Here is a 25,170-nt window from a genome sequence, read left to right as displayed (position 1 = left end):
GAACGATTTAAAATACTTTGGTTACGGCAGGTTTGTCTTTATTAAACCAGTTGCAATAAAATAGGCAGTTCTAACTCACTGAAAACAATAAAGGCAGCAAAATAAAGTGCAGCAACTGTACATGGTTCCTGGTTCCTTTGTCGTCTTCAGTAAATAGCTGGTTTTCCCCCAGAGCTGTTTTTTTCTAGCCAGCCCAGTACATTATCTATAAGCAATCTAGGCTCTTCTCTGTTCCCCTCTCACCCTGACTCAGATTCATTCCTTCCCTATTTGAATGGGCCTTTTAGACAGCCAAAATTTCCCCTCTCTTTTAAATATATACACACTGCTCCTTTGCTCCCTGTACTTGTAAACAGACCTTCCTTTCTAGGGGCCCCTGAGCCCTTCTCCCCTCCACGCCACCCACCCCTCGTAGAGCTGCCCCCGCCCTGAGTCCCTTTTTGGCAAAACTGGGCATTTGTCCCATTTGCTCTTGCCAACTGATAATGGACAAATGCCCAGTTTTGCCAAAAAATTCAGGCCATCCGCGGCAGGGCTTAAAAAGGGGTCTCTCCAGGCCTAAACAGGATGTATGGTCACCCCAGACTATAGTAAGAGCTGCCTAGGGAGCCTGGGCAGCTGTGGGGAGCCCGGGCCCCTTCACCTGCCCTAAGCTAGGATCTGGGGTGCCTGAGAGCAGCCCCCGGCCTGTGTCCCTGCCCCCCAGGGCATGCCATCCAGGACAGATGGAGGGTCCAGGGCTCCCCACAGCAGCCCAGGCTCCCTGGGTAGCTCTTACCAGGGCTCAACTTCCAGCCAGGGCAGGAGGGAAGGCCATGGAGGGGAAGGGGAGGAGCAAGGGACGGGGGCCCATGCTGAGGGTGTGTGTGTGCAGGGGTCCAATGTTACTTGTGCCCTGGGCTCCAATAAATCTTAATCCGTCTCTGAGGGCAAGGAAAGTGTGCCTCAGCCCCTGCCACCCAGGGCTGGAGCATGTTCAGTGCAAATGGAAACTTCCATTTAGTTGCCAAATTCTAAAGTGGCTTTATGGAGCCTGTGTAATCCAAGATTTTCAAAGGCTCATAACTTGGCTAACATTGGGCAGATATTCATGGGAATAGACATCCCTAACACCAGGTCAACCCCCTGCCAAAATTCAAGTCCCTGCTCCCAAGTATGGAGGCATTTGAGCTTCTAGAGTAAATGGTTGTAACCTATTGCTATCCTAATCTAAAAAATGATTTGTGCGGAAATAACACTCTCCCCACCCCAGCCTGAGGCTGATACCCAACAAGGAAAATTTCAGCCCAAATAATTAAAGTTGGGCAAAGTTATAAGCAACTAGAAACAGGATATTATAATGGAAAGTGTCAGGAAACCTGAAGTATAGGTGTTACTCCCAGCACTGCATGCAAATACAGAGTAACTAATTCAAATCTGTTTAATCCCTCATTTATTTACCAACAAGGGAGTTAAGTATGGCTGTAGAATGTACAATGTAGAATGTACAATATTGTCATTTTACTTCAGTTATTTCAAATAATGCCTCACATTGGGGCGGTTGTTAGTATATTCCTGTTTTGTGAATTTAGGCAGCTCTACAGGGCCAACGCTGTAGCGGATTTTAAGATATGCAAAGTAATTTTATACATTCATACAGATATTTCAGAAGTTTCATGAATTAAGTCTTTAGTCATCTCTTTACCTGTTTATTCACATACTGTATGTGCTGTGTAGCACATTCCCTAACTGTAATATTCTTTGGTAAAGGTGCACAGCGATGGGGCATTGGTCACACACTGGCCTCTAAGGGGTTAATAGAGCCCTAGGGAGGCTGCGCAGGAGGCAGCCAATTAGAGAAGGGCTGAGTGGAGCAGCCAGTCAGGGCATGGCAGGCCCATAAAAGATCTCTTGGGAGAGCCCAGTCAATTATCTCCTGGAGCTTAAGGAGAGAGGATTGGGTGCCTGGCAGGAAGAAAAAAGTTAGCTCCCTTGACAGACCAGTGCTGCTAGCAGGGACCAGGGGAGCTCGAAAGAGCTCATTCTCAGCTGCTGGGATTTGCAGGCTGAGGCAAGAGTCAAGAGGGTGCTGGGGCTGCAGGGAAGTGGCCAGGCAATTGGCTGTAGTCCTGCCACTTCTCCAGTGGCGACAGTTGGATTGCAGCACTCACCCCAGATGAGGGAAGCAGATTGTGACACGGCTGGATGACCGTGTCCTGAAGAGGAGTGATGTGGGTCCAGGAGCAGAAGTGATGGGGGGCAAGGCACCACCAGGAGAAGGCATAATGACCTGCAGAGCTAATCCCCAAGGCAGTCAGCAGGAGGTGCCAGCATGGTGAGTGGAGCCCTGTTACACACACACACAGAGCAGCAATTCTTAAGCTTTTGTCTCATACAATTGTGTTGGATTCTGTCTCATGGTTTCTTTGTACCAGCCCATGCCTATTTGTTGCTTCAACCTATTGTCTCTCATGTAATACAAAGATTGTAAGCAACCAGTGGCAAGGACTGTGTCTGTGTGTGTATATAGCACAATGGAACTTGCATCCATGGCTGGAGCCCCAAAGTACTACTACGTAGTATGAATAAATAAAAACAGATGACCCCCTTATGAGAGGGTCAATTTCCTGGGTACACACTCTTAATGCTGTTTAATTGCAGCTTAGTTTTCTCTTCAAATATTATTCTTGTATGAAATACAACTGTTAACTCTGAAGCAGTTTTGCAACTAGAATGAAACAAATGTCAACTGAAATTTAAAACTATGATGATTTTTAATAACCTGTAACGAAGTTTGACCAATTTTCTTCAAACACTGCAAAAAAATTCTTCCTTGCCGTTGTAGAGAGTCCAGCAATTTTCAGGACAAATTAATTTTCTAAGACAAAGTGGAGATAGATGGCTAAAAAGCATAAAATAGGGCTTTTACAGTGGAAGCTGGTGGCAAATTACAGTAAAACAAAGATGATAGCTAGTTCTTTGAGAAGGAAGAACTTAACAGAAAACCACTGAGTTGCTCATGGACCAAAAGATTTGGCTGGTGTGGGTGGGGAGATGATTGACACTTGTTACTGAAAGAATCAGCTGCGAACAAAGTTAAAATTACAAGCAGTGTGTTCTTGAAAAGCCATCTTCCTCCTGAAGTTCTGAAGATACTTTTATGCCGATCAAGTCACCTCTCAGTCTTCCCTTTGATAAGCTAAACAGATCATGCTCTTCAAGTCTTTCCCCTTATAAATTTTCTGCATTTCATAGCCATCACTATAAATGTGAAGTTATCTGCTTCCCCCTTTTTCACTTGTATATTGCTTTTATTTCTAATTGCTGCCTTCTCTTCACCACAGAACCAGGCTGGGCTTTTAACCAAACCTGTCCTGTTCCCTGATTGTGGAATAGTAGCTTTTTGGCCATTACCTACACTCTTCTTCAAGGGTTCCCACTTTCATTCACATTTCCAATCATACCAATTATACTCAATTTTCATCAGTGTTGGGAAATTAACCCTTTTGAAGCACCAAGTACATAACTTGCTTGGACTGTATTTTATTTTGGCCATGATCACTGCTCCCGAGGCACCCATCACCTTCCAGTCCAGTGATGAATTCATGTTTATCAGGCATAATGATGTCCAAAATAGTTACCTCACATCAGGAGCAATAATTTTGTTAAATTGCCATCTATAATTTTTAGAAACCCTCATGATTTACTACTAGCTGCAAGGGAGCTTTAAGCATTCATCTCCCAAACTGAAGTCCACACATTATAGACAAGTGCTTATGGAATAACTCACCCTGTTCTCTGGTTTGATTCAGTGATCAGTAACAGACCCCTGCCAGCACCCCCCATCTGGGCTTTGTTAATTAGGACATTGATCCATATGCGTTCAAGAGTCTGTAGTTCTGAGTTATCAGGAACTCTGAAACAGGTAATGGTGTCTAATGTAGAGTGCCATGCTCCCTACCTTTCCTAGACAGGATACAACTAGTGATTTTAGCATTATGCAAATCATCCCTCTAGATTTCAGTAATGCCAATTACATCAGATTTCTAATTCTTCTTACTTGGTACTCAGACCCCTTAGCACTATAAGCAATTGAAATTTTTTTTTTTTTTTTACATTGAACCAATGTGACAATTTGTTCACAATATGCGGAATTTGAGCGTGTACCTTCTTAGCTCTGTGTAAGTTCCAAAGCTTGTCTCTCTCAAACAAAAGTTGGTCCAATAAAAGATAGTGCTTTACCAACCTTGTCTCACTAATATCCTGGGACCAACATGGCTACAACAATACTGCACACTATTATTTAACACTTTGAAATATAAATCCATGAATGGAGGGTCTCTTGTTGCCCAAACCATTTCATGCAGTACTAAAGTCTCAGGCTTCTTACTTCAGATGTTACTCATGTTCAAGTCTTCAGGACTCTTTTCAAATGATCAAATCCATGAAGTATCAAGGATCCAAACCATTTAGTATTAAATCAGAGCAGCTATATTAAGGTTGAGGAGTCTGACTTCTAATCAAACTCTAAGACCTCTAGAAAGGAGACATAACTCACAAAAGCCTTTGGCTAAGATTTGGGAGTTTGATCATTCTAGATCCTCAATGGCAGAGTAGGTGGTGGTTTACTAACCTACTAAGCGTCTTTATAAATTTTCAACCTGCATAATCTGTTGACAATATTATATGTGGCCTATTTTATGTATGTAATTTTATTGGGAATGGTATTGTTTCTGGCTGCAAAATCTAAGGGCAAAGTACAGCAGATATCCATTGTCTATACCATATGCAGAGCTACACCTGTCACCAGAGAGAGTGCCATTCATGGAACAAATGCAGATTATTCAGAGACTTGCACGGAGTTTCCAAGAGGAGAAATCTGAGCACATCCCCTTCAGAACAGGTTTACGCTGTTTTAAGTTGTTCATCCAAAATTCTGGATCCCAAACACAGGCCTATAGAATAATTAACCCCCCAATTTATATCGGTTTTCCTCCAAATGTATAACTGAGAACAACCAAGGTTAAATCTTATTTATTTTTGCAATGCAGGAAGCGGAACAATTTCAGAGAAATGTTTTTATAACATGCTAGGAAGTGTTACTACATGGCTACTCAGACCTACATGCACAAGGTATATATTACAACTCTTCTGAAAGCCCATTATACATCAAGTCTTTACACATTTTTTTGAAATCATTAGCAGTTTTAATGTTGGGATGGGAACTTGTAAAGCCACCAACCACTTCAAACAGAGTGATCCAAGAGTATCTGCACTCATTATGAAAGCACAAATCTATTCTCCTCAGTGAAACTGATACAACACAAGTCTGCCTGATCAGAGTTTGCAGGGCTCTGCAAGGCACACCACCTTGCAAAGTGATATTTAGGTTCCAGGAGACAGCTTTCATGTCTGCGGTTCATCCTCGAGATAGCCCTCTGCTGCCCCCAACAGGAGATATGCACTGTCAGTAGGATGCCTAGGATCCAGTGGCTAGCACAACATTCATCTATGAACCAGCTACCTTCTGAGGAGTAGTTTGCATACAAAGTTGGGTAAGACAAAGGCACTTTATAATATAAGGTTAAATTCCCTATCTGAACAACTTAAAAGAAAGCAAGAAACCAAACACTGAAATGTAATTCAACTTAGCCAGGTCCATTCTAATGGACACTTTCCCCAATGTCTGAATGGAATGAATGCTGTTCCGATGACCATCTCTAGTAACAAGAAGGGTGTAAATCTGGAGTGTCAAGAACTCTCCTCAGAGCTCATCTATTCCTACCTCCTACCTACAGAACCAGTTTGGCAAACTAGAATATGGGGAAGGCAACAAGCCCCATAAAGAAATTAGGATGCTATTGCCTATGGTCATATTCTTGATGGGTCGTGGAGAAAGACTCCATCACCAAGAAAAGACCAGAAACAGTATTAAAAGCATTTCCATGCATTAGAGCTGGCGTCTTTTCTGTCTCGCCACTCCTCCTAAACTAAAAGCTTCCATTTCCACTGAAGCCAGTGTATCCTGTTCCATCCTCTCCACCCCACCCCACCCCAAAATACATACAACTTTTATGTCTTTACTTGCAAGTAGACAGACTGCATGGAAAGAAACAACTGATACAGACAGCAAAGTGCATCATCCTATCCTAGATTCTGGAAAGGTGGAAGAATGTTTTGGGTTAACACACATTGGCCTGTATGAAGATCAGGAGGGAAACAAATGTAAGAAGGTAGAACTGCAAAAATCAAACTAAACCAAACTGGAAGAGGCAAAAAGCTTTTGTTCAATAGGGAAAGAGGCACTTAACTACAGATATGAATGAGCTTGGAACATACAATTAACACAAGTATACACCATTCTATAACCATAAACTAAGATTTGTTTCCTCTAGAGGTGCCTTCTGTAAGTAGAACTATCTGAACACAGAAAGCAGATTGCTGTTTGAGACTAATGTCACAATCAAATCAAAATCAACAGAGTAAGTGAAACAAGGCTCTTGGCAATAAAGATTTACCAAACAACTGCTGCAGCACGTGTATGATGCCAAGCAAGGCGAACCTCCCCACAGAGTGTCTCTTCTGCAGCAAGAGAAATCAGGGTTAAAGGGCCCAGTTCACTCTTGCATCAGAAAATGCAATTCCAAGGAAGCTAGGTCACAGGGCAAGTTATCTTGTGCATAAATACGTGTGAGAGATTCGGCTTCATCTCAGTTTTGGTTTCTTAGATTCTGTGTTTAGACTCCTACAACCAGACTATGTAAAAAAGCAAATGCCACATGGACTTTTCTCAGGAATGTACAGAAAATGCACTTTAATCCACATCCATCTAGTCCAAGGTTACAGCTCAACCGCTTTCCTAGTGCTGGGTCCATTTAATATTTTTGAGGTCAATTCCATCCTGCACCATTTCCCACAGTGGACTGTAAATAGAAAAAAAAAAGAGAGGTCAGCTGGAATGGCAAGGATAATGGTATCACTGACAGCAATCAAACACAAATAAGCTGCTTCTGTATCTGTCCAAGGAACCTGACGAGCAGGAAAGAGATTTCCCTACCGGGGGAGGAAGGGCAAGTCTCCCTTTTCCCCCCTCCCTTCCCCCACAGCACAGGTTGACTCAGTGACTGGGAGCTGCAGGAGCGGCATCGGGTATCAGTGGTGGCAGGATTATTTCCTGTGCATTCACTCTCCTCCCCTCACAGCTTGCACCCTCCTGCTCTTCCTTGGTCTCGATTTCCCCTGCTCCCTCCTGGGCTCCAGGCCCTCGTGTCCCACCTCAGTAGCCGGAGAGATGATTTTGGCACAGGGGTTCCATTAAAGTAATATTTCTTTTCTATTTTCTCTATTTTCAGGTGATAGCAACCCACTTGGGTGCCAGAGGAGGCCCAGGATTAACCCCGGTATTTACCCAGAGAACTGGGAAGCTAACTTTTTGCATGGATTTTCACCCATTTTTGAATTTCTGTAAAACACTGAAATTCCCACAGTTTTAAATACAAGGAAATCCAGGGCCTTACACATTCCACATAAGCTTAGAGGAAATGTACAGTAATTCATTGCCTTTTAAGTTCAGTTAAGAAGTGGCTCACCTCATCTCCCTCAGTCTTTTGACATGCTGTATGCACTTCTGCACTGTGTAATCTATTTCTTCTTCTGTAGTGAAACGACCAATGCCAAACCTAAAAAACAAAACAAAGATATACAGTGTAGGTGCTAACATGGTGCACACGTGGGAAGGTGGCACAGGAGAACAGAGTCTACTCTGAGTGTAGGAGAGGAAACAATTTGAAAAGGACAGCAAGGGTCATATCACTGACCTTATGGATGAGTGAGCCAAGTCTTCATCAGTCCCAATTGCTCGTAACACGTAGGACGGCTCCAGAGAGGCAGATGTGCAAGCACTAAGGAAGAAGGGCGAGAAAGAATTGTGCCCTCTTCTTTTTAACTTAGAGCTCTTATACTAATGAAATTTAACATTCTGTACTATCAGTAATTTCTACTGAAGAATATATGATTTCTAGACTAAGTATCACCATAGGTCTCCATGGCTCTTAACACATAATTACCTTAGGTCCCTGCGGGGAGAGAGTCAGTGGAAAAAACGGAGATGACACAGGCAAGTAATCAGCAACTGTGGCAAGACTGGGGATTCCAGAAGTAGCAGAAGAGAAGGAAGGGCAGAGGGGAGGCAGTAGCTGGGAACAAGGCTAGTGAGACAGCAGTTTGAGGAAGGAGAGTGCAAATATGCATATGGAGACCTCCAAGTCTGACGAAGAAATCAGCTGGAGAGGACTTCAGTAGCACCACCAGGGCAGGAGGAAATGGCTCCTTCACAGGGAGAAATCTGGCTGTTAGTTACTTCTGGCAGCAGGCAGTGCTCCACTCTGGCTCCCAATCCTGCAGCCATAGAGATGACAAACCAGTATTCTGCGCTGGCAATAAAGGATGAGGAATCCCCCGCAACGGTGAAGGAGGCCAAGGCTGCAAGATCGCAGCTACCACTCCCAAGAGGAATCGAAGGGTGGTGATGTTCGGTGATTGCCCTCTAAGGGGGACAGAGGCATCCATCCTCTGGCCTGACCTGGCATCTCAGGAGGTATGCTGCCTGCCAGGGGCCCGTACCTGAGACGTTATGGAGGGATTGCCAAGGATCATCCAGCCTTTTGACTACTAACCCCAGCTGCTCATCCATGTGGGCACTAACAATAATGCCAGGTATGACCCAGAGCAGATCCAGAGTGATTACAGGGCTTTGGGAGGGAGGGTGAAGGACTTTGGAGTGCAGGTGGGGCTCCCCACTATCCTTCTGGGCAAGGGCAGGGGCCTGGGCAGGGACAGACACATTCTGGAGGTAAATACATGGCTGAGTGGATGGTGTCACCAGGAAGGCTTTCGGCTTCCTCAAGCATGGGATCCTGATCTGAGAAGGGCTGCTGAGCACAGATGGGGTCCACCTATCCAGGAAGGGGAAGAGTATCTTCAGATACAGATTGGCTAACCTGGTAGGTGGGATTTAAACTAGATTTGACAGGGGTAGGAGACAAAAGCCCATGGGTAAATCCAGAACATGGAGCTGTGGGTGAAGAGTTGGAATCTGGGGAAAATACGGACAATCGTAGAGGGGCAAAGGACAGACAAGAAGGGATATTGAGGGGAAATCTAACAAACACCTGAGATGTCTGTATCCAAATGCAAGAAGTAGGGAGAATAACATGGAAGAACTAGAAGTACTAGTGAATACTCACAATTACGAAATAACTGGCATTAGAGACTTGGTGGGATAATTCCCCAAGACTGGAATGCTGGTATAGAAAGGTACAGCTTGTTCAGGAAGGACAGGCAGAGAAAAGGTGTTGCCTTGTATATCCAAGATGAAAATGTTCGCACTGAGGTTGAGATAGAAGTGGGAGGCAAGTGTCTGGGTAAGGATAAAAAGCATTAAAAAAAAACAACCACCAAGGGTGATGTCATTGTGTTGGTCTACAACAGACCACCAAACCAGGAAGAAGAGGTGGCTGAGGCTTTTTATAAACAATTAACAAAATCATCCAAACACAGGACTTGGTGGTGATGGTGGACCAGACATCTGTTGGGAAAATAATACAGCAGGGCACAGATTATCCATCAAGTTCATGGAATGCAATGGAGACCACCTTTTATTACAGAAGGTGGAGAAAGGGAAAAGGGGAGAGGCTATTCTTGATTTGATTCTGACAAATGAGGAGGAACTAGATGAGAATTTGAAGGTGAAAGGCAGCTTGGGTGAAAGTCATCAGGAAACGACAGAGTTCATGATTCTAAGGAATGGTAGGTGAGAAAACAGCAGAATAAAAAGACAATTAACTTCAAGAAAGTAGACCAGCAAACTCAGAGAAGTGGTAGGTAAGATCTACTGGGAAGCAAGTCAAAGGGAAAACATTCAGGAGAGTTGGCAATTTTTTAAAGAGACATTAATAAGGGCACAAGAGCAAACTACCTCAATGAGTAGGAAAGAGTCACACAACAAGCAGAAAGTAGGTTAAATTACAAAGGACAAATATTAAAAAAGCAACACAAGCATGTAGGGACAAAATTAGAAAGACCAAGGCAGAAAACTATATTAAACTAGCTTATAGAAAGGGTAACAAAGCATTTTACAAATAACTGAGAAGCAAGAGGAAGATCAAGGACAGGGTAGGCCTGTTACTCAATGAGGGGGTAAGACAACAGCAGAAAATGCAGCAATGGACAAAGTTAAATGCCTTTGTTTGTTTTTCAAAAATATAGCAGTGATTGGATCACTAATATAGTGAACATCAGTGGACAAATGCAAAGTACTCCACTTGGGAAGGAATAATCAATTGGACAAATACAGAATAGGAAATGACTGCCTAGGAAGGAGTACTACAGAAAAGGATCTGGAGTTATAGCGGATCACAAACCAAATGAGTCAGCAATGTAATACTGTTGCAAAGAAAGCAAACATAATTCTGGGATGTATTACTAGGAGTGCTGTAAGCAAGACAGGAGAACTAATTCTTCCACTCTGCTCAGCATTGATTAGGCCTCAACTGGAGTATTGCGTCCAGTTCTGGGGACCAGGAAAGATGTAGACAAACTGGAGAAAGTCCAGAGCAGAGCAACAGAAAATAATTAAAGGTCTAGAACATGTGACATATGAGGAAAGATTGAAAAAATTGGGTTTGTTTAGTCTGGAGAAGGGGGGGGAGGGAAGAGGAGATATAAGTCTTCAAGAACATAGAAGGGTATTATAAACAAGAGGGTGTTAAATTGTTCTCTTTAACCACTGTGGAAAGGACTTAATGAGCTTAAATTGCAGCAAGGGAGATTTTAGTTTAGATATTAGGAAAAACTTCCTGTCAGGGTAGTTAAGCTCTGGAGAAAATTACCTAAGGAGGTTGCTGTATTTCTATCATTGGAGGTTTCCAAGATCAGCTTAGATAAACCCCTGTCAGGGATGGCCTCGAGAATACTTAGTCCTGCCTCAGTGCAGGGGACTGGACTGGACGACCTCTTGAGGTCCCTTCCACTCCTATGATTCTATAACCCTACTCTCCTTGTGTTAGGTCAGATGTTGCCAGCAGTGAGACACAGCAAGAGGCAAATGTAAAATGAAGATTTAGGAGAACGGGGGGGAGTAGAAAAGGAAGAGCAGAAGAATTCTTCAGAACAGGACAGAGGATGTCAATGCACCAAGGGACACATTTCTATAAACCAAGATCAAACATGGCTTTGAAAACCACCTTTTGACCCCTCAAATACCAAATGAATCTGAGAAGTGACAAATGTAAAGGCCTGGCTACTCAGCACTGCTGCAGCTTACATCACAAAGGACATCAAAAGTGGGTAAGGATCATTACCCATATTTTACAGAGGGGAAACCTGAGGCACAGAAAAGGAAGCTATTTCTAAGTACTAACAAAGCAAAATCTAAGCATTGAAAATGATTCTGATATAGGAAAAATACTCCACGTCTTTTTTTTTTTTTAAAAGAAAAAAGGGGGGTTGGGTGGGAGGGGGGAGAGAGAACCAAATCCGCATGAAGTTAGTGGTCCTTCAAGGAAGGGAAGGAGTCCTAGAGTTAGCCACAGCTAGACATTGTACAGGCAGCTCAGTGGCTAACCTGCAGCCCCTGGATATAGCCAACACACCCAGAATGGGCAGAGCAGGGGTTCATGTGAACAAGTTCCCACGCTGATCACCTGCTAAGTAGTTTTGCAACATGCACAAATGGAAAGATGTGAACTAAGATGACAGCTCTAACTGCAGGGCCTCTTGACAGGGTTGTAATTAGTTTCAGCTGGATTCGGAAAGTCTTTTCCTTTCAAACTGCTCTGCTTACGAGAACCAACACATTTCTGGCTGATAAATTTGCAGCTCAGACCATTACTTTGAAAAGCTAAGTAAAAATGGCACCTTTGTATTCTGCAGACTTGCTCTGCATGTGTCTCAGTGTCAGATCTGCTGATGTTAGTGATAAAAAGATTTTACTGCTGTCAGCCCTGCAGAGTCAGAGCTCTAAGAAAGTGCACTGGATTCTCTTACTGCTTGTGCATCAAACACAGAAATTGCTAAATTTTGGGTTGCATATGTAGCCCTACAATCTTCAAATGATGCTCACCATTATTCCTGTGAAATTCTACTGAAGGCCATGAGGTTACACAGATGCAACTGAGGACAGCATTTTGCTGGAGAATCATCATGACCAGAGGTGATGCATATGAAAAAAGAGTCCAGCTTGACTCTCAGATTCCAGGTTGAGTCTGCAAGGCTGACAGTTAGAAAAATCCACTTTTACTTGTAAACTGAACAGATCTGATGTGGTGACCCAAGGTGCCATTTTTAGAGAGTCCCACCTCAGAGTACAGCTGCATTTCAGACTGACAGAGCAAATGAAGGGCATAGAGGTGCCTACTCCCACATGTGTGATTCCATCAGCAGACAGCATTCCCTCTCAAGAGTGCTTTAGCATAAGCTTCCTTTTCTGCCCCCAATTTTCCCACACTTACCTTCCTGAAGACAGAGCCACATCTTTCAGAGCCATCAGCAGACTCTCTCCTTCCACATATGCAAAAGATAAATTGATGCAGCCTGCATAGTTTAAAAAAAATAGCGTCAGCTGAACTCCCAGGAAAGTCCTATCCACATCAGAGGGGGGTGCCATTCTGCTGTACCACATTAAGCCAAGTTCCACTGTGCTCCCTGCATGCAGACTCAGGTTCAAAGTGGGGCACGCAGAGGCCAGAGGGCCTGCAGGACCAGCCATCAAAGCTGCGGAGTCCTGCAGGATTTCTCGTCCCTTGCTTCTGCATAGTGACGGTCCTAATTCCTATTTCAGTCACTTGGCCCGAGTCCTGGCTATAGACCAAAGGGAAGCAGGCCAAGGACTCTGCAGCTCACTGGAACTACACCCTGTTATTCCTGAAGTGCACTGACATTCCTGCAGCAGCTGCTGGGTTTATATTAACAAGGAGTTTTTACTGAATTAATAACTAAATAAAGTCTGTGCCCCCGGTTATTCATTCTGGTACTAAATCCAACACAGACTTCAGCTTTGGCATTTAAACTTTTTTTTGCCCCCAAATTTTCAAACTCTCTTAGTCTTTTATACTGACAGGGTGTAATTGCACAAGGGAAGCTGTTACAAGAGAACAGAATGCTTCCATAAAAGCATCAGGGGCAACAAGATGCCTGGCAAAGCCAGAGGGACCACCAGAGCTAGTCTGATCTCCTGTATCTCACAGGCCACCAACACCACCCCCACACTAAACTAACAACAAAAATGAGACCAAAGTATGCCCACCCATAGACTACTAGACTACTGTGTGCCACAGGCAGAGAACAGGAGGGACCGAGGTGCCCCAGGGCCCGAGGCCCCTCCAAAGGCAGGCATTAAGTGATATATACTCAGAAAATCCTGACAAGTGACCCGCACCCACACATTGCAAAGGAAGGTGAAAAAAACCCAAGTCACTGCCAGTCTGACCGGGGACAAATTCCTTCCCGACCCCACATATGGCGATGAGTTAGACCCTGAGCACGTGAGCAAAAACCACCCAGCCAAGAACTTGAGACACAGAACAGGGTCATGGCTTCACTAACCATTCACAAAGCAACCAGTCACCCCCTTCCATATTACCACCACTGCATCCAGACAACTAACCACATCTCTGTTAAAATGAGCAGCAGTGAAAGTTTCAACCTTTACTTTTAAAGGTACTGTTATTAGGGTTGAGCATCACCACATCATTGAGTTGAGTGGGGCAGTTCATAGCTCTCAGACATACAGCATGAGGCTGCCTGCAATCTCAGGAAGTCAGCACTGTATTGGTTCAAATTAAGGGACCTTCTAGAATATTTTCATCTCAACCGGAAGGGTTAAAAACTTTTATTTACAGAATAAAGGAAAAAGCACAGTTTTCAGGAAGGGTGGATTCTGTAACCAGAGAAATAAGAGATTCTGCTAATACCTGGATAGCGATGCTCTGGGTCTCCATTCAAAACCACATCTGGAATTTCAGTCATTATTTTTGAAACGAGTCGGTCCGCCAATACAGAAATTCGCTTATAGTCATACTAACAAAAGAAATCGAGAGAGAGATCAGTCTAATAAATGGCTGAAGGGTTCAACTCTCCTTCCTTTACTAACCACACAGAATTACCAGCCTGGGCATGGACATCAGTACTTGGAGTTGGTTGGACTATGGCAAGACAGACATTAAAGACTTTTTTTTTTAAAAGCCTCATCTCTGGTACCCTTTTTAAAACAACTCTTTGAATTAGTAGTTGGGTATTTGCCAGCTCAGCCTGCTGCCCTAAACAAACCAAATTATCAGTTAAGAAAATGTTACGCATAAGAACTATCAAGTGAACTTTCATATAAACACAAAAGGTTTGAGTTTCAATAATAGAACGCTTTAGATAATGGTTAAAGTGATAGAGTAGTTTGCATTATGACAGAGCGCTCCTGTTTTGCTATTGCCAGAAATGCCCATAATGGAGATGCATAATGGAGACGCCCGCCTCACTACAGCAGCTAGGAGGCTGTCCACACTGAGTTATGTGCACCCAGTTCTCTTTCTGAAGACACGCCTGCCGGCTTCAGTAAGAAAGAGAGTTGCTGATTGTCTAGAAACTACAATATGACTGGAAGGACCAAGGTCCCGCAAGGCATATCCCTTGCAATTTCAGGAAACTGACCATGTGGGATATATGCAAAGATGATTTCCTCTGCCCTTTAACTTCACCATAATTAACTGTGACAGGATGACAATGGCCCTTTAATAGTGAAGAGGCCAGTGCACTTGACTCATTAGCTGCCTCCTAACTGGGTTTATGCACTGGCACCTGGGGCACACCAAGATTCAATTCAGGCAGGTGGGAGCTCCCATAGCTATGAGGCTGTAGGTGGTTCCTGGGAGAAGGCTGAAGTGCCGCAGTGGAGTTTGTCTGCTGATCTTCCCCAAGTCAGAGGGCTGAAGGCAGGGGAAGAGTCGGGGTTTACCTGTGAAGTCTCCATACTGGAGGCAGAGATAGCTGAGGGCCAGCAGGAGTGAGGGATGACCTCCCTACGAGAGGTTCTGGGAGATTGCCCTGGGAAGATCAGGGTTGCACTCCACCTGGAAGGGCTGGGGCGACTATCCTGGTAGAAGGGCAGGAGAGGCCCACAGAAGAGCCTGGGTGTGGTAGAAGATGCTGGAGAATGGTACGTGCTATGTTGACGGATTAGAGGATATGAGATACTTAGGATACAGGCATGGACGTGATAAATGGACTACATTTGGGGGCCCTTTTTTATGGGCTATTTTGTACTATGCTTATATTAAACTCGCTGCAAGCAGTGTATTAGTGAGTCAAGAAAATGTCCCCAGCAGTTCTGGGGACTCTGAAGAAGGGAAACAGACAGGCACATCTATCATGCTGCAGCCTGCTGCAAGACGGCGCTCTAGGCAGGGCTGTGTTATGACATCAAAACCACCCAACAATTCTTACGTGTTCCTCTGACAGAAGAGACTTTCCTCTGAGCAGCATGTAGGTAATCTGACAAGCTGTTGGTCAGGTAAAACAATTTGAAAACTATTTAAGTGTTTAAAAGTATTCCTAGGGGTTTTTTTGGAACTTCTACCTTAAAAATGGCTTGGCACAGAAATGCCAAAATTAGTCTACTTTGTTGTCCTCATTGAGGACTGGGCCTTTTGATTATTTCTGGAAAATGTGACTGATTGATTACAGAGTTAGAGAATTTAGATACCAGTGACAGAAAACCCTATTATAGACAGTTACATACTATGGATTTTCCCTCCAGACCTTGGAGAATTTTATTGACTTTCTCAAGTTCTCTGGCAATGAATCTCATAGGGTTTATAAGCTCTGAAGAAGCAGATACTACCACCAGATGTGGACAGCATGAGCCACCTATTGGTTATGTTGAACCAGAGATGTACACTGGGAGGAGGGGGGAGAACTCTGGTTCTGGCAAAGCCTATCTGCACCACAGGCAGACCTCTCAAGCACTCCACCTTGGGTGGCTCCCTCTGTATTCAGGGCAGATGGCTTCTGCTGTTCTACTTCAATCACAAACTCTGCACTTGTTCGGCCCCTCTTCACCTGCCAACAGCCAATCCCTCCCATAAAGGAGCAGAGGGACCTTGGAGGGAGGGACCAGGTGGTTCAGATGCTAACTGTTTTTGATGGAGCAGAGTGGAGTCTATATATGTCCCCCTAGGAGAGGGAGGAATGGAGCAGACCCTGAGCTGCCATGCTCTTCATAGGCAGAACAGAGGACTGAGGGCTGCTCCATGCCCTCCTCCGCTCTTGCAAAAATACCAGTTCAAGCTGCTCTTGGGTCTCTTCCTGAGGCCTCTCTCTGCTCCCTGAATGGGGTGAGCCAAAATAGCAGCAGCTAGGAGCCTTCTGGATGCCAGAAGGGCACCAGCAGCAGCAACGGAGCCAGCAAAGGTAGAGCCCAGGAGACATTTCATTTCATTTAGTGGAGGAGAGCTTTACTTTGTGCCAGGAGGAGCAGTCTTAGCTTATTGGGGAAAACCCCCACCAGGGACAAGGGCGAGCGTTTCCCCAACAGGCAAGAGCAGGGAGTCGTTCCACACTTTCAGTCATTTGTCCCACATTTGGGTGGCTTGTGCTGTACATTGGCAGGCTTGAATATTGAGAGGTTTCACTGCAGGTCCCGGTAGGTCTCCATGGCCCTAGGAGCACTCCCTGGGCGTGCAGTGATTATACATTCTGCAGAATTAAGAAGAGCAATCAGAGCTGAGACTCTGCACAACGTACAAATTCTGCAGGAGCGTAGCCGCCAACAGAGCTTCCGTAGACTACTCAGTCCAGATGACTAACAGTTGCCTGGCTGGAATGGGCTTGGGCTCCATGGACAGATTTCCATACAAATCCACTTGGCCTATATGCAATCCAGAGGTTTTTTTTAAGTGATTTTTACACCCCAATTATGAGAAGTGCATTGGCACTCACATGACTTGGCATGATTCAGCAATAGCAGGGACTGAACATGGGACCTAAAAACATAAGCCTTTCCTGCCTGAGTTAAAGAACCACAATCCTTACTTGAAAGGCTGTAGTAGATTCAAACCTTTTTATATGGTTTAGGCACTAGAACGGGACAGATGGCTACACTTATCATGGCTTACACAGGCAATATAACTTGGTTCCCATACCGTGTCTTCTTGTGTTCACTTTGATTTGTAATAAGCTCAGATATTACATGCATTGTAAGAACTGAGATAGGCCGAGCAGACACACATACCCACTTGATATTTCACTAACTTGGTTTAAACAGTTTTGAGACTTGTACCCCCTACCACCACCACACTGGCTGACAGACACCCACCACCCCCCACTAGTTGATCTTCAGTGCAACCAGGATTTTTCCAAGGGGTGAGATGAACAGAGTGGGGTGAATATTTGAGAGTGGAGCCGTATTTTAATGCGGACACAATAGGTAACATTTTCAAAAGCACCCCAGTGACTTAGGAGCACAAGTCCCATTGACTTACAGTGAGGCTTAGACTCTTAAGTGCCTATAACACGTAATGGAATTTAGGCACATATGACAGGGTGCAGTTATGTCTACTTTGTATTGCTCTGTAATAAAATACTGAATTGTTTATGCACAAAGAGCCCCTTTCACCATCAGTGAAGGTATAAGGCACATAACTTCATGCATGGGGCACATTCACTCTCCTTTGGGGATGCTGTGCTCACATATATATTGTATAAACATTTAAAAGGAAACATGGTTCTTCCAGGTTCATGGGGTTTTTTCTGTCTGCAGAATTGTTGCAAAAAACCAATAGATTCAAACGAGTCTAAAGTAGAAATAGTCTCAAGATCACCTTCCAATCCCCCAGAAACGTCTGCAGGGAAGACTTCAAAGGGCTCACTCAAATCTACAATCAGGAGAATCACTTTAATCTCCAGTCTCAACAGTGAGAATCAGAATCCAACCTGCCAGTATTGCAGGTGTACATGCTGGAAAAGGACTTCTTTGGAGGGAAATGTGGTCCCACTAAAGGGGCCAATGCAAAGATTCAATGCAGCCCATGCATGATGAGCAGGAAAGAATCTAAGAACATGTCACACACTATTATAATAGAAACATGAGACAGAATTGCTCTCTATATACCTCCATCTCTTGTTGAGACACTTCACATGCTGCCCCAAGGCCAACTGCTAAAGGTGTAGGCACAGTCCCAGATCGCATTCCTCTCTCCTGGCCTCCCCCACTCTGTAAGGGTTCCAACCTCACCCGGGGCCGACGGCGAATATAGATGGCACCAACCCCTTGAAAAACAAACATACAAAGAAGCTCGGCATGTTCAGGACATATATATGTTTGAAAATACCACAAAGGACAGCAGCACTGAAAGAGACCACCTCCTTCTCTTTCGAGAACTGCTCATCTGGATCCCTGTTGGAGGGGCGGGAAGCACCCACAGGTGCATGAACTCAGAATCTCCCCAAAACCAGTGTGCACTGAAGCTGTTCCTCCCCCAGACAACTCCACCCTCCCCACCCCCCACATGGTTCTGAGCGTCAGAGGGAGAGGCTTCAACCTCTCCCCAGTTTGCTTTGGCAACAAAAGGTTCAGTGTGCTCAGAGCACAACGTCCTCAATGCTACCCTAATCATTTCCCCACTTTTGGATGTTACTGCTTGTATGTAGTTAACTAGAAGTTCTTTGTTGCCCATGCTGTTGTGGGCACAGTCTGCTTGTGCTGCTTCCCCAAAAGTGGTCTTGCTAGGCAGATTTTTTTGTGTGTGGATATTCTTACTTCCTTAGCTCCGTCATCCAATCCTTTTCATCCCCAGAGGCAGAACTCCCCTTGACTCTGCTGGCCAGGAATCTTACCAGAGGGTCTCTCACCTTCTGTCTCTGGGGGGCAGCTCATTAGCTCCTTGAAGCTCAGCTCATCTAATCTGACCGGTTTGAAAAACGCTTTCGCACCTCGATCTACCCTTTCCTCATTGAATAAACTTTTAGTCTCACACAGGGCCAGGGCAGGGGGTTGGGGTGCGGGGTACAGGAACGGGCTCAGGGCAAGAGAAGGGGTGCGGACTGCAGGAGGGGACGGAGTTGGAGTGCAGGAGGGGTGCGAGGTGCAGGCAGGGGGCTTAGTGCAGGAGGAGTTCGGGCTCCAGCCTGTCGCCGCTTACCTAAAGTGGCTCTGGGGTGGCAACTACATGCACCGGGGCCAAGGCAGGCTCCCTGCACATCTAGAAGCGGCCAGCACCATGTCCCTGCGCAGCCTGGGGTGGGGTGGGGGCGCCACAGGGCACCGTGTACTGCCCTTGCCATGCCTCCAGGTACCTCCCGCAAAGCTCCCATTGGCTACAGTTCCCGTTCCTGGCCAATGGGAGCTGTGGGGGGCGGTGCCTGGAGACAAGGGCAACGCACAGAGCCCTCTGCCCCCCCGGACCTCAGGGACGTGGTGCCAGCCACTTCTAACAGCACCGTGGGGCCTGTGGCACCAGGGGGGCAATCCTGCGGGCTGGATCCGGCCCACGGGCCATAGTTTGCCCACCCCTGCATTAGGAGCAAGAGACAGACCAAGGACAGGGTAGGTCCATAACTCAATGAGGGGGGAAATAGCAGATGTGCTAAATGCTTTTTTTGTTTCAGTTTTCTCCAAAAAGGTTAGTAGCAATTGGACATCTAACATAGCGAATGCCAGTGAAAGAGAAGCAGGATCAGGGGCTAAAATAGGGAAAGAACAAGTTAAAAAAAGTCTGACAAGTTAGATGTCTTCAAGTCACTAGGGCTGATGAAATCCATCCTAGAATACTCAAGGAGCTGACTGAGGAGAGATCTGAGCCACTAGCGATTCTCTTCAAAAAGTCATGGAAGACTTAAGAGATTTCACAGGACTAGAAAAGGGCAAATAAAGTGCCCATCTATAAAAAGCGGAATAAGGACAATCCAGGGAATTACAGATCAGTCAGCTTAATTTCTGTACCCAACAAGATTATGAAGCAATCAATTTGCAAACACCTAGAAGATAATAAGGTGATAAGTAACAATCATCATGGATTTGTCAAGAACAAATTGTGTTAAAGCAACCTAATAGCTTTCTTTGACAGGTTAACAAGCTTCGTGGATGGAGGGGAAGCGGTAGATGTGGGATATTTTGACTTTAAGGCTTTTGATATGGTCTCGCATGACCTTCTCATAAACAAACCAGGTAAATACAACGTAAATGGAGCTACTATAAGGTGGGTGCATAACTTGTTGAAAAACTGTTTCCAGAGGTTCCCGGTCTAGCTGGAAGGGCATATCAAATGGGGTCCCGCAGGGCTCAGTTCTGTTCGATAACTTAATCGATGATTTAGATAACAGCATAGAGAGTACACCTATAAAGTTTGCGGACAAGACCAAGCTGGGAGGGGTTGCAAGTGCTTTGAGGGATACGATTAATATTTAAAATGATCTGGACAAACTGGAGAAATGGTCTGAAGTAAATAGGATCAAGTGCAATAAGGACAAATGCAAAGTACTCCATGTAGGAAGGAACAATCAGTTGCACCCATACAAAATGGAAAATGGCTACCAAGGAAGGAGTACTGCAGAAAGGGATTTGGGGTCATAGCGGACCACTAACTAAATATAAGTCAACAGTGAAACACTGTAGCAAAAAAAGCAAACCTCATTCTGGGATGTATTAGCAAGAGTCTTGTAAGCAAGTCACAAGAAGGAATTCTACTCTATTCTGCGCTGATTAGGTCTCAGCTGGAGTATTGTTTCAGTTCTGGGCACCACATTTCAGGAAGGATGTGGACAAATTGGAGGAAGTCCAGAGAAGAGCAACAAAAATGATTAAAGGTCTAGAAAATATGACTTATGGGTTGTTTAGTCTGGAGAAGAGAAGACAGATGGGACACAGTAACAGTTTTCAAGTACATAAAAGATTGTTACAAGTGAGAAAAATTGTCCTTAACCTCTGCTTCTTGTCCTATCCTCAACAGGCTTAAATTGCAGCAAGAGCAGTTTAGATTGGGACATTAAGAAAAACTTCCTAACTGTATTTAGAGCTCTACACGCACTTACACACAGCTTTACTCCTTTAAATTTGCCTTCTAGATTGCTCTCACTTTTCACCAATGCTCCTCAGCTTCACCTTCTGGAAGGTCAACACAGCTTGTTCCACTCCCAAGAGTGGGGATCCATATGGACAATTGCCAAAGGAGAAAAACCTCCAACGGTTCTCAGAGATGATCACCTTCTACACTCCCTTCCTATTTCAGGGATGTGAGTTAAGGATTCTAAATCAGCGGAAGGAATGGCAAACTTGGGTTCTCTTGCATTGCTGACATAGGCTCTGTTACACTGTGGCTTCACAGCAACACTGTCAACATCAGAGATACTTCACACCTATCTGAAGTCTCCTTCTAAGCCACTCAAGTGGGGCCACTGGCTGCAACCTTAAGTTTGTGTGTCTGACCTTCTCCCCCAAATCTTATGCTTTTTCATGTCATGGCGGCTGGGATCCAGTCCCACCAGGGTGGGGAAGAATTAGTAAGGTGTTCAGAAACAGTGCACGTATTAGTGGAGGAAGCGGTGGACAAAATATTTCCTATGAAACAAGAGGAGAGGTAGAACCTGCACCAGACCCCTGCCAGGGCAACAGTGATGGAGCAAAGCATCTTGAGTCTCCAGGGGGCTCCAGTTATCCTAGAGCTCTCAGTCAACACAACACAGCCCTGTCTGGACTTTTACCCCATGTGGTACTGGAACATGAGCAGCTAACGCTACGTGAGCCTTTCAGCCTGTCCACATAATTGATGGCGGGCATGCACGATCCAGGTACCCACTGCAGGATTGGCAGCATAGCCTGAATGGGCCTTCATGACATTTGTCTGTCCAAGGAATTAACTTTCTACAGCCCAAGTAATGCTAAGATGACTAGAACAGGAGGGCTGGAGAAAATTGCTTCTGCTTTGTTTTATTTTGGGCACACTTTATATTTAGTTGGTTCCACTGTTTACCCTGTATACTCAGATAGCCTCCCGTTTCCTCCCATTTGCGCAAGGGGAAGAGAAACATTTTAATAAATAGGAAAATATGATTGTCCAAGCTCAAGGACTGACAGGATGACTATGGGAAAGGTGTAACACCAAACCCCACTTTTAATTCTGCCTAGCTGTTGAGTGAGTCACTACCGTCAGCTATGAGAGCACTCTGAAGAGAAACTGGGCACTAATGGAAACTGTTTGCTTCTCAACAGCAGGAAGAGAGCATGGATTAAGTCTGTGGCAGAAAAGAGACACACACAGGCCTTAGCGCACACATGCTCTGTCAGAGTCTTCATGCTAGTCACAGGGCCCTTTGGAAAATTTTGCCTCTTTTGCATTTAAAAAGACAAAAAATACTAGAATATATAATCCAAATATGCTAGGATTGGTTAAATGATTACTGAAAAACTCTGTTCATTCAAGAAGAGTATGAACAGTTTATAAATGATCAGAACAATTCACAGAACGCATGCTGAAACAAAGCAACCCCAAGACAAGCTTGGGTAAACATCAAACCCTTAAAAAAACCAATCAATAAATACCTTTTGGACCATAGATTTTATGGCCACTGATGCTCATTACGTCAATTTTCATATCATTGACATCCATGGGGATTTTACCAACTGCCTGGGCAGCATCAGTGTGGAAGAAAACCTTACGAGAGCTGCAGATCTGACCTGGGATAAGACCACCACAACAGCAACAAACAAGACAGTTAGTTACTTATCTCATTAAATGCATTAACGTACCTGAAAAGTGTCACCTTGCAGGGAGCAGGAGCAGTTTTGCAGGGAAAAGGGAGAAGAAATGAGTACTCTTAGGTTGTTTTAATTTTTTAGTCAGTTGTCTATGGACTATTTTGCAGCTATTCCAGCTGATACTTACCCAAGCTTAGTTGTACATGGCTCGAGGCTAGAACTAGCTGAAATTTAGAAGCAACAGAAAGGCTACAAATTGCTTCCTTATCATAGAAGTCAGAGGCAAAAATGTCATCTTGTCAAATGCAGGACTGTTCCCTATGGAACTACAGCGTATCTGCCAGTGCATGGCTGAGTTTACTCTTTTGTCTTAAGCAATGGGGGCTTCTATCACTTCCCTTGGGAAAGTCTATTCACAACCTGGCAGATCTGCCTTTGGAAGTTCTCCTGGTAGTCCACCTAGATTTTCCACTTCTTAATTCCCTTTTATTTTAAGACTATTCCATTTATCAGGCGAATATAATTCCTCTCCTTCCTTAGTGTCCATACTTATCAAGTATCTGTATGCTTATGATTCATTCCCCACTGTGTTGTCACTTAGCCAACTTGTGCAAATTTAGCTTTTAATCGTTCCTCAAAAAACAGAAGCAATACTCTCAGTTCCCACCTCACTGTGGTTGCTCTTCTCTGAGCTTTCTCCAGACGGACAGTAACTTTCTGGTGCCCAGAAGTGAGCAATATTCCAACTGTAGCTGAACCATATCTGCAGAGAGAGAAGCTATTACCACCCGATGACATGATGGGCCCCCGGACAGAGTGATCAACAGTGACCATTTTTTCCTGCCAGATCATAGTGAACTCTCATTTGATCCACAGCTGACTCATTTCTAGGTCTCATTTTGCATGACTGTTCCCTAGGATTCTCCAACACACAATGTGTGTATTTCAGATTATTGCGAACAAGTAGTAATTTTGGCTGCCAATAGCGAAGCTTTGCTTTAAATTGCAAAAGCCAGGTAGGAGCAGAAAACAGCGCACCTCACTCTCATTATAAGGCTATGTGACTGTAACAACTCCCTGTTAAAAATATCAGATGCAGTTTTAGTTTACATTGTTAAACGATTTCAGAACATATTGTTTGAGACAGCAAAACCATCATCAAAACAGTCTCAGGCAAGACAGGCCAATGGATTGCTTCTGGTCCTTCAAAATAATGTAGCTTCCTTAGGGCCCAGTTTCATTACACCTGATATTACACTAATATGCCTTTTTAGAACTATTAGCCAAGGCATATTTCATATATATTGCACAAATTATTGATATGTATTACACATCAGATCAACATTATATAATCTTAACTTTAAGTTGTATTACACTCACTCATGTCAAGAGCTCTCTCCCCCACAACACCCTGCAAAGCTAAATACAGCATGTGGCATTAGTGAATATAAATCCTATCAAAATCAAGATACATGAGTGTTCTACCCTGGTACTAAGCAGAGCGCTCCTTCATGGCCCAACTGGTTTGGAATACTGTGTTCAAAAGCAAGAGATAAGGGATACACTGTCGTACCAGAAAATGAAGCTAAAAACTAATTGATTGGTGAATTTTAGCCTTGGGTGACATGCAGAGTGGTTTTAACTTGTAAACAAGTAACTATAAATACAGCAAGTTTGTGGGGCATATTTTGGGGAGCATACCTTCTATATAAGGTCATTTGGCATGCTGTGAGAAACAGCTTCTCAGAATGTAGTAATGTAGTAACTCTTTTCCCGTACTGTTAGCCAATTTTATTGCTAAAACTGGACAAGTTTGGTTATTTGGTCTTCCGAACATTTTTCATAATGAACCACATGTGTAGTTATATTACATATATATATATAAATAAATAAAGCAGAAGATACCATTTTTCAAGTCAGTCTCATTTATATTAGGTTGCTGGAAGCCAGTGCCTACTTACCAATGTCCCTAATTGGCTGCTTTACTCCGATTTCATTGTTCACAGTCATTATGGACACCAAGCTTGTGTCTGGTTGGAGTGCATCCTCCAGTTCCTGGTGAAAACGTTGAAAAGACACAGATGTAGTGCCTGACGTAACTAAAAGTACAAGCAAAAGCCGCCTACTGTTTAGTGTTAAAACCCAAGGCCTAAAAACCAGAGTACCTAAAACATTTTAACAGGAAAAACACTGATAAGATTTGGCTATCCAAAAGTACAAAGTTTTTGGACTTTGAGTAAAATAAAAACCCTGACAAATATGTGTTTGCAGAAGATAAGAAATGCTGACATTGAACTTTGTGCTTTCTAAAATTCCCCTTTTAACAGATTAAGAGGGAGGATAATATACTATAAGACAAGACAGATACTGATCTAACATTGAAATGGAAGATTGCTAATAATAAAATAAGATTCATTGTTAGCTATATATTTAATAAATTGTAATTATGGATA

General features: G+C 44.1%; 1 protein-coding gene across 2 annotated transcripts in view; it reads right to left on the bottom strand.

Annotated features, from left to right (window-relative positions):
* Nucleotides 1-4,997: 4,997 nt before the first annotated feature.
* Nucleotides 4,998-25,170, bottom strand: part of NFS1 (NFS1 cysteine desulfurase) — a 29,343-nt gene continuing 9,170 nt past the window's right edge. For both annotated transcript variants that reach the window (XM_073309989.1, XM_073309990.1), the window contains 8 exons: nt 24,679-24,772; nt 22,562-22,696; nt 18,137-18,294; nt 13,950-14,055; nt 12,489-12,570; nt 7,797-7,880; nt 7,569-7,658; nt 4,998-6,902 (listed from right to left, as the gene is read on the bottom strand). In XM_073309989.1, coding sequence (XP_073166090.1) covers nt 6,839-6,902; nt 7,569-7,658; nt 7,797-7,880; nt 12,489-12,570; nt 13,950-14,055; nt 18,137-18,294; nt 22,562-22,696; nt 24,679-24,772 — 813 coding nt within the window. In that variant the 3' untranslated portion in view covers nt 4,998-6,838. The remainder of the gene's footprint in view (nt 6,903-7,568; nt 7,659-7,796; nt 7,881-12,488; nt 12,571-13,949; nt 14,056-18,136; nt 18,295-22,561; nt 22,697-24,678; nt 24,773-25,170) is intronic.

The sequence above is a fragment of the Lepidochelys kempii genome, chromosome 13, assembly GCF_965140265.1.
Source record: "Lepidochelys kempii isolate rLepKem1 chromosome 13, rLepKem1.hap2, whole genome shotgun sequence".
Classification (NCBI taxonomy): domain Eukaryota; kingdom Metazoa; phylum Chordata; order Testudines; family Cheloniidae; genus Lepidochelys; species Lepidochelys kempii.
Note: the sequence above shows the minus strand (reverse complement) of the source record. Positions and strands in the feature narration are given on the sequence as shown.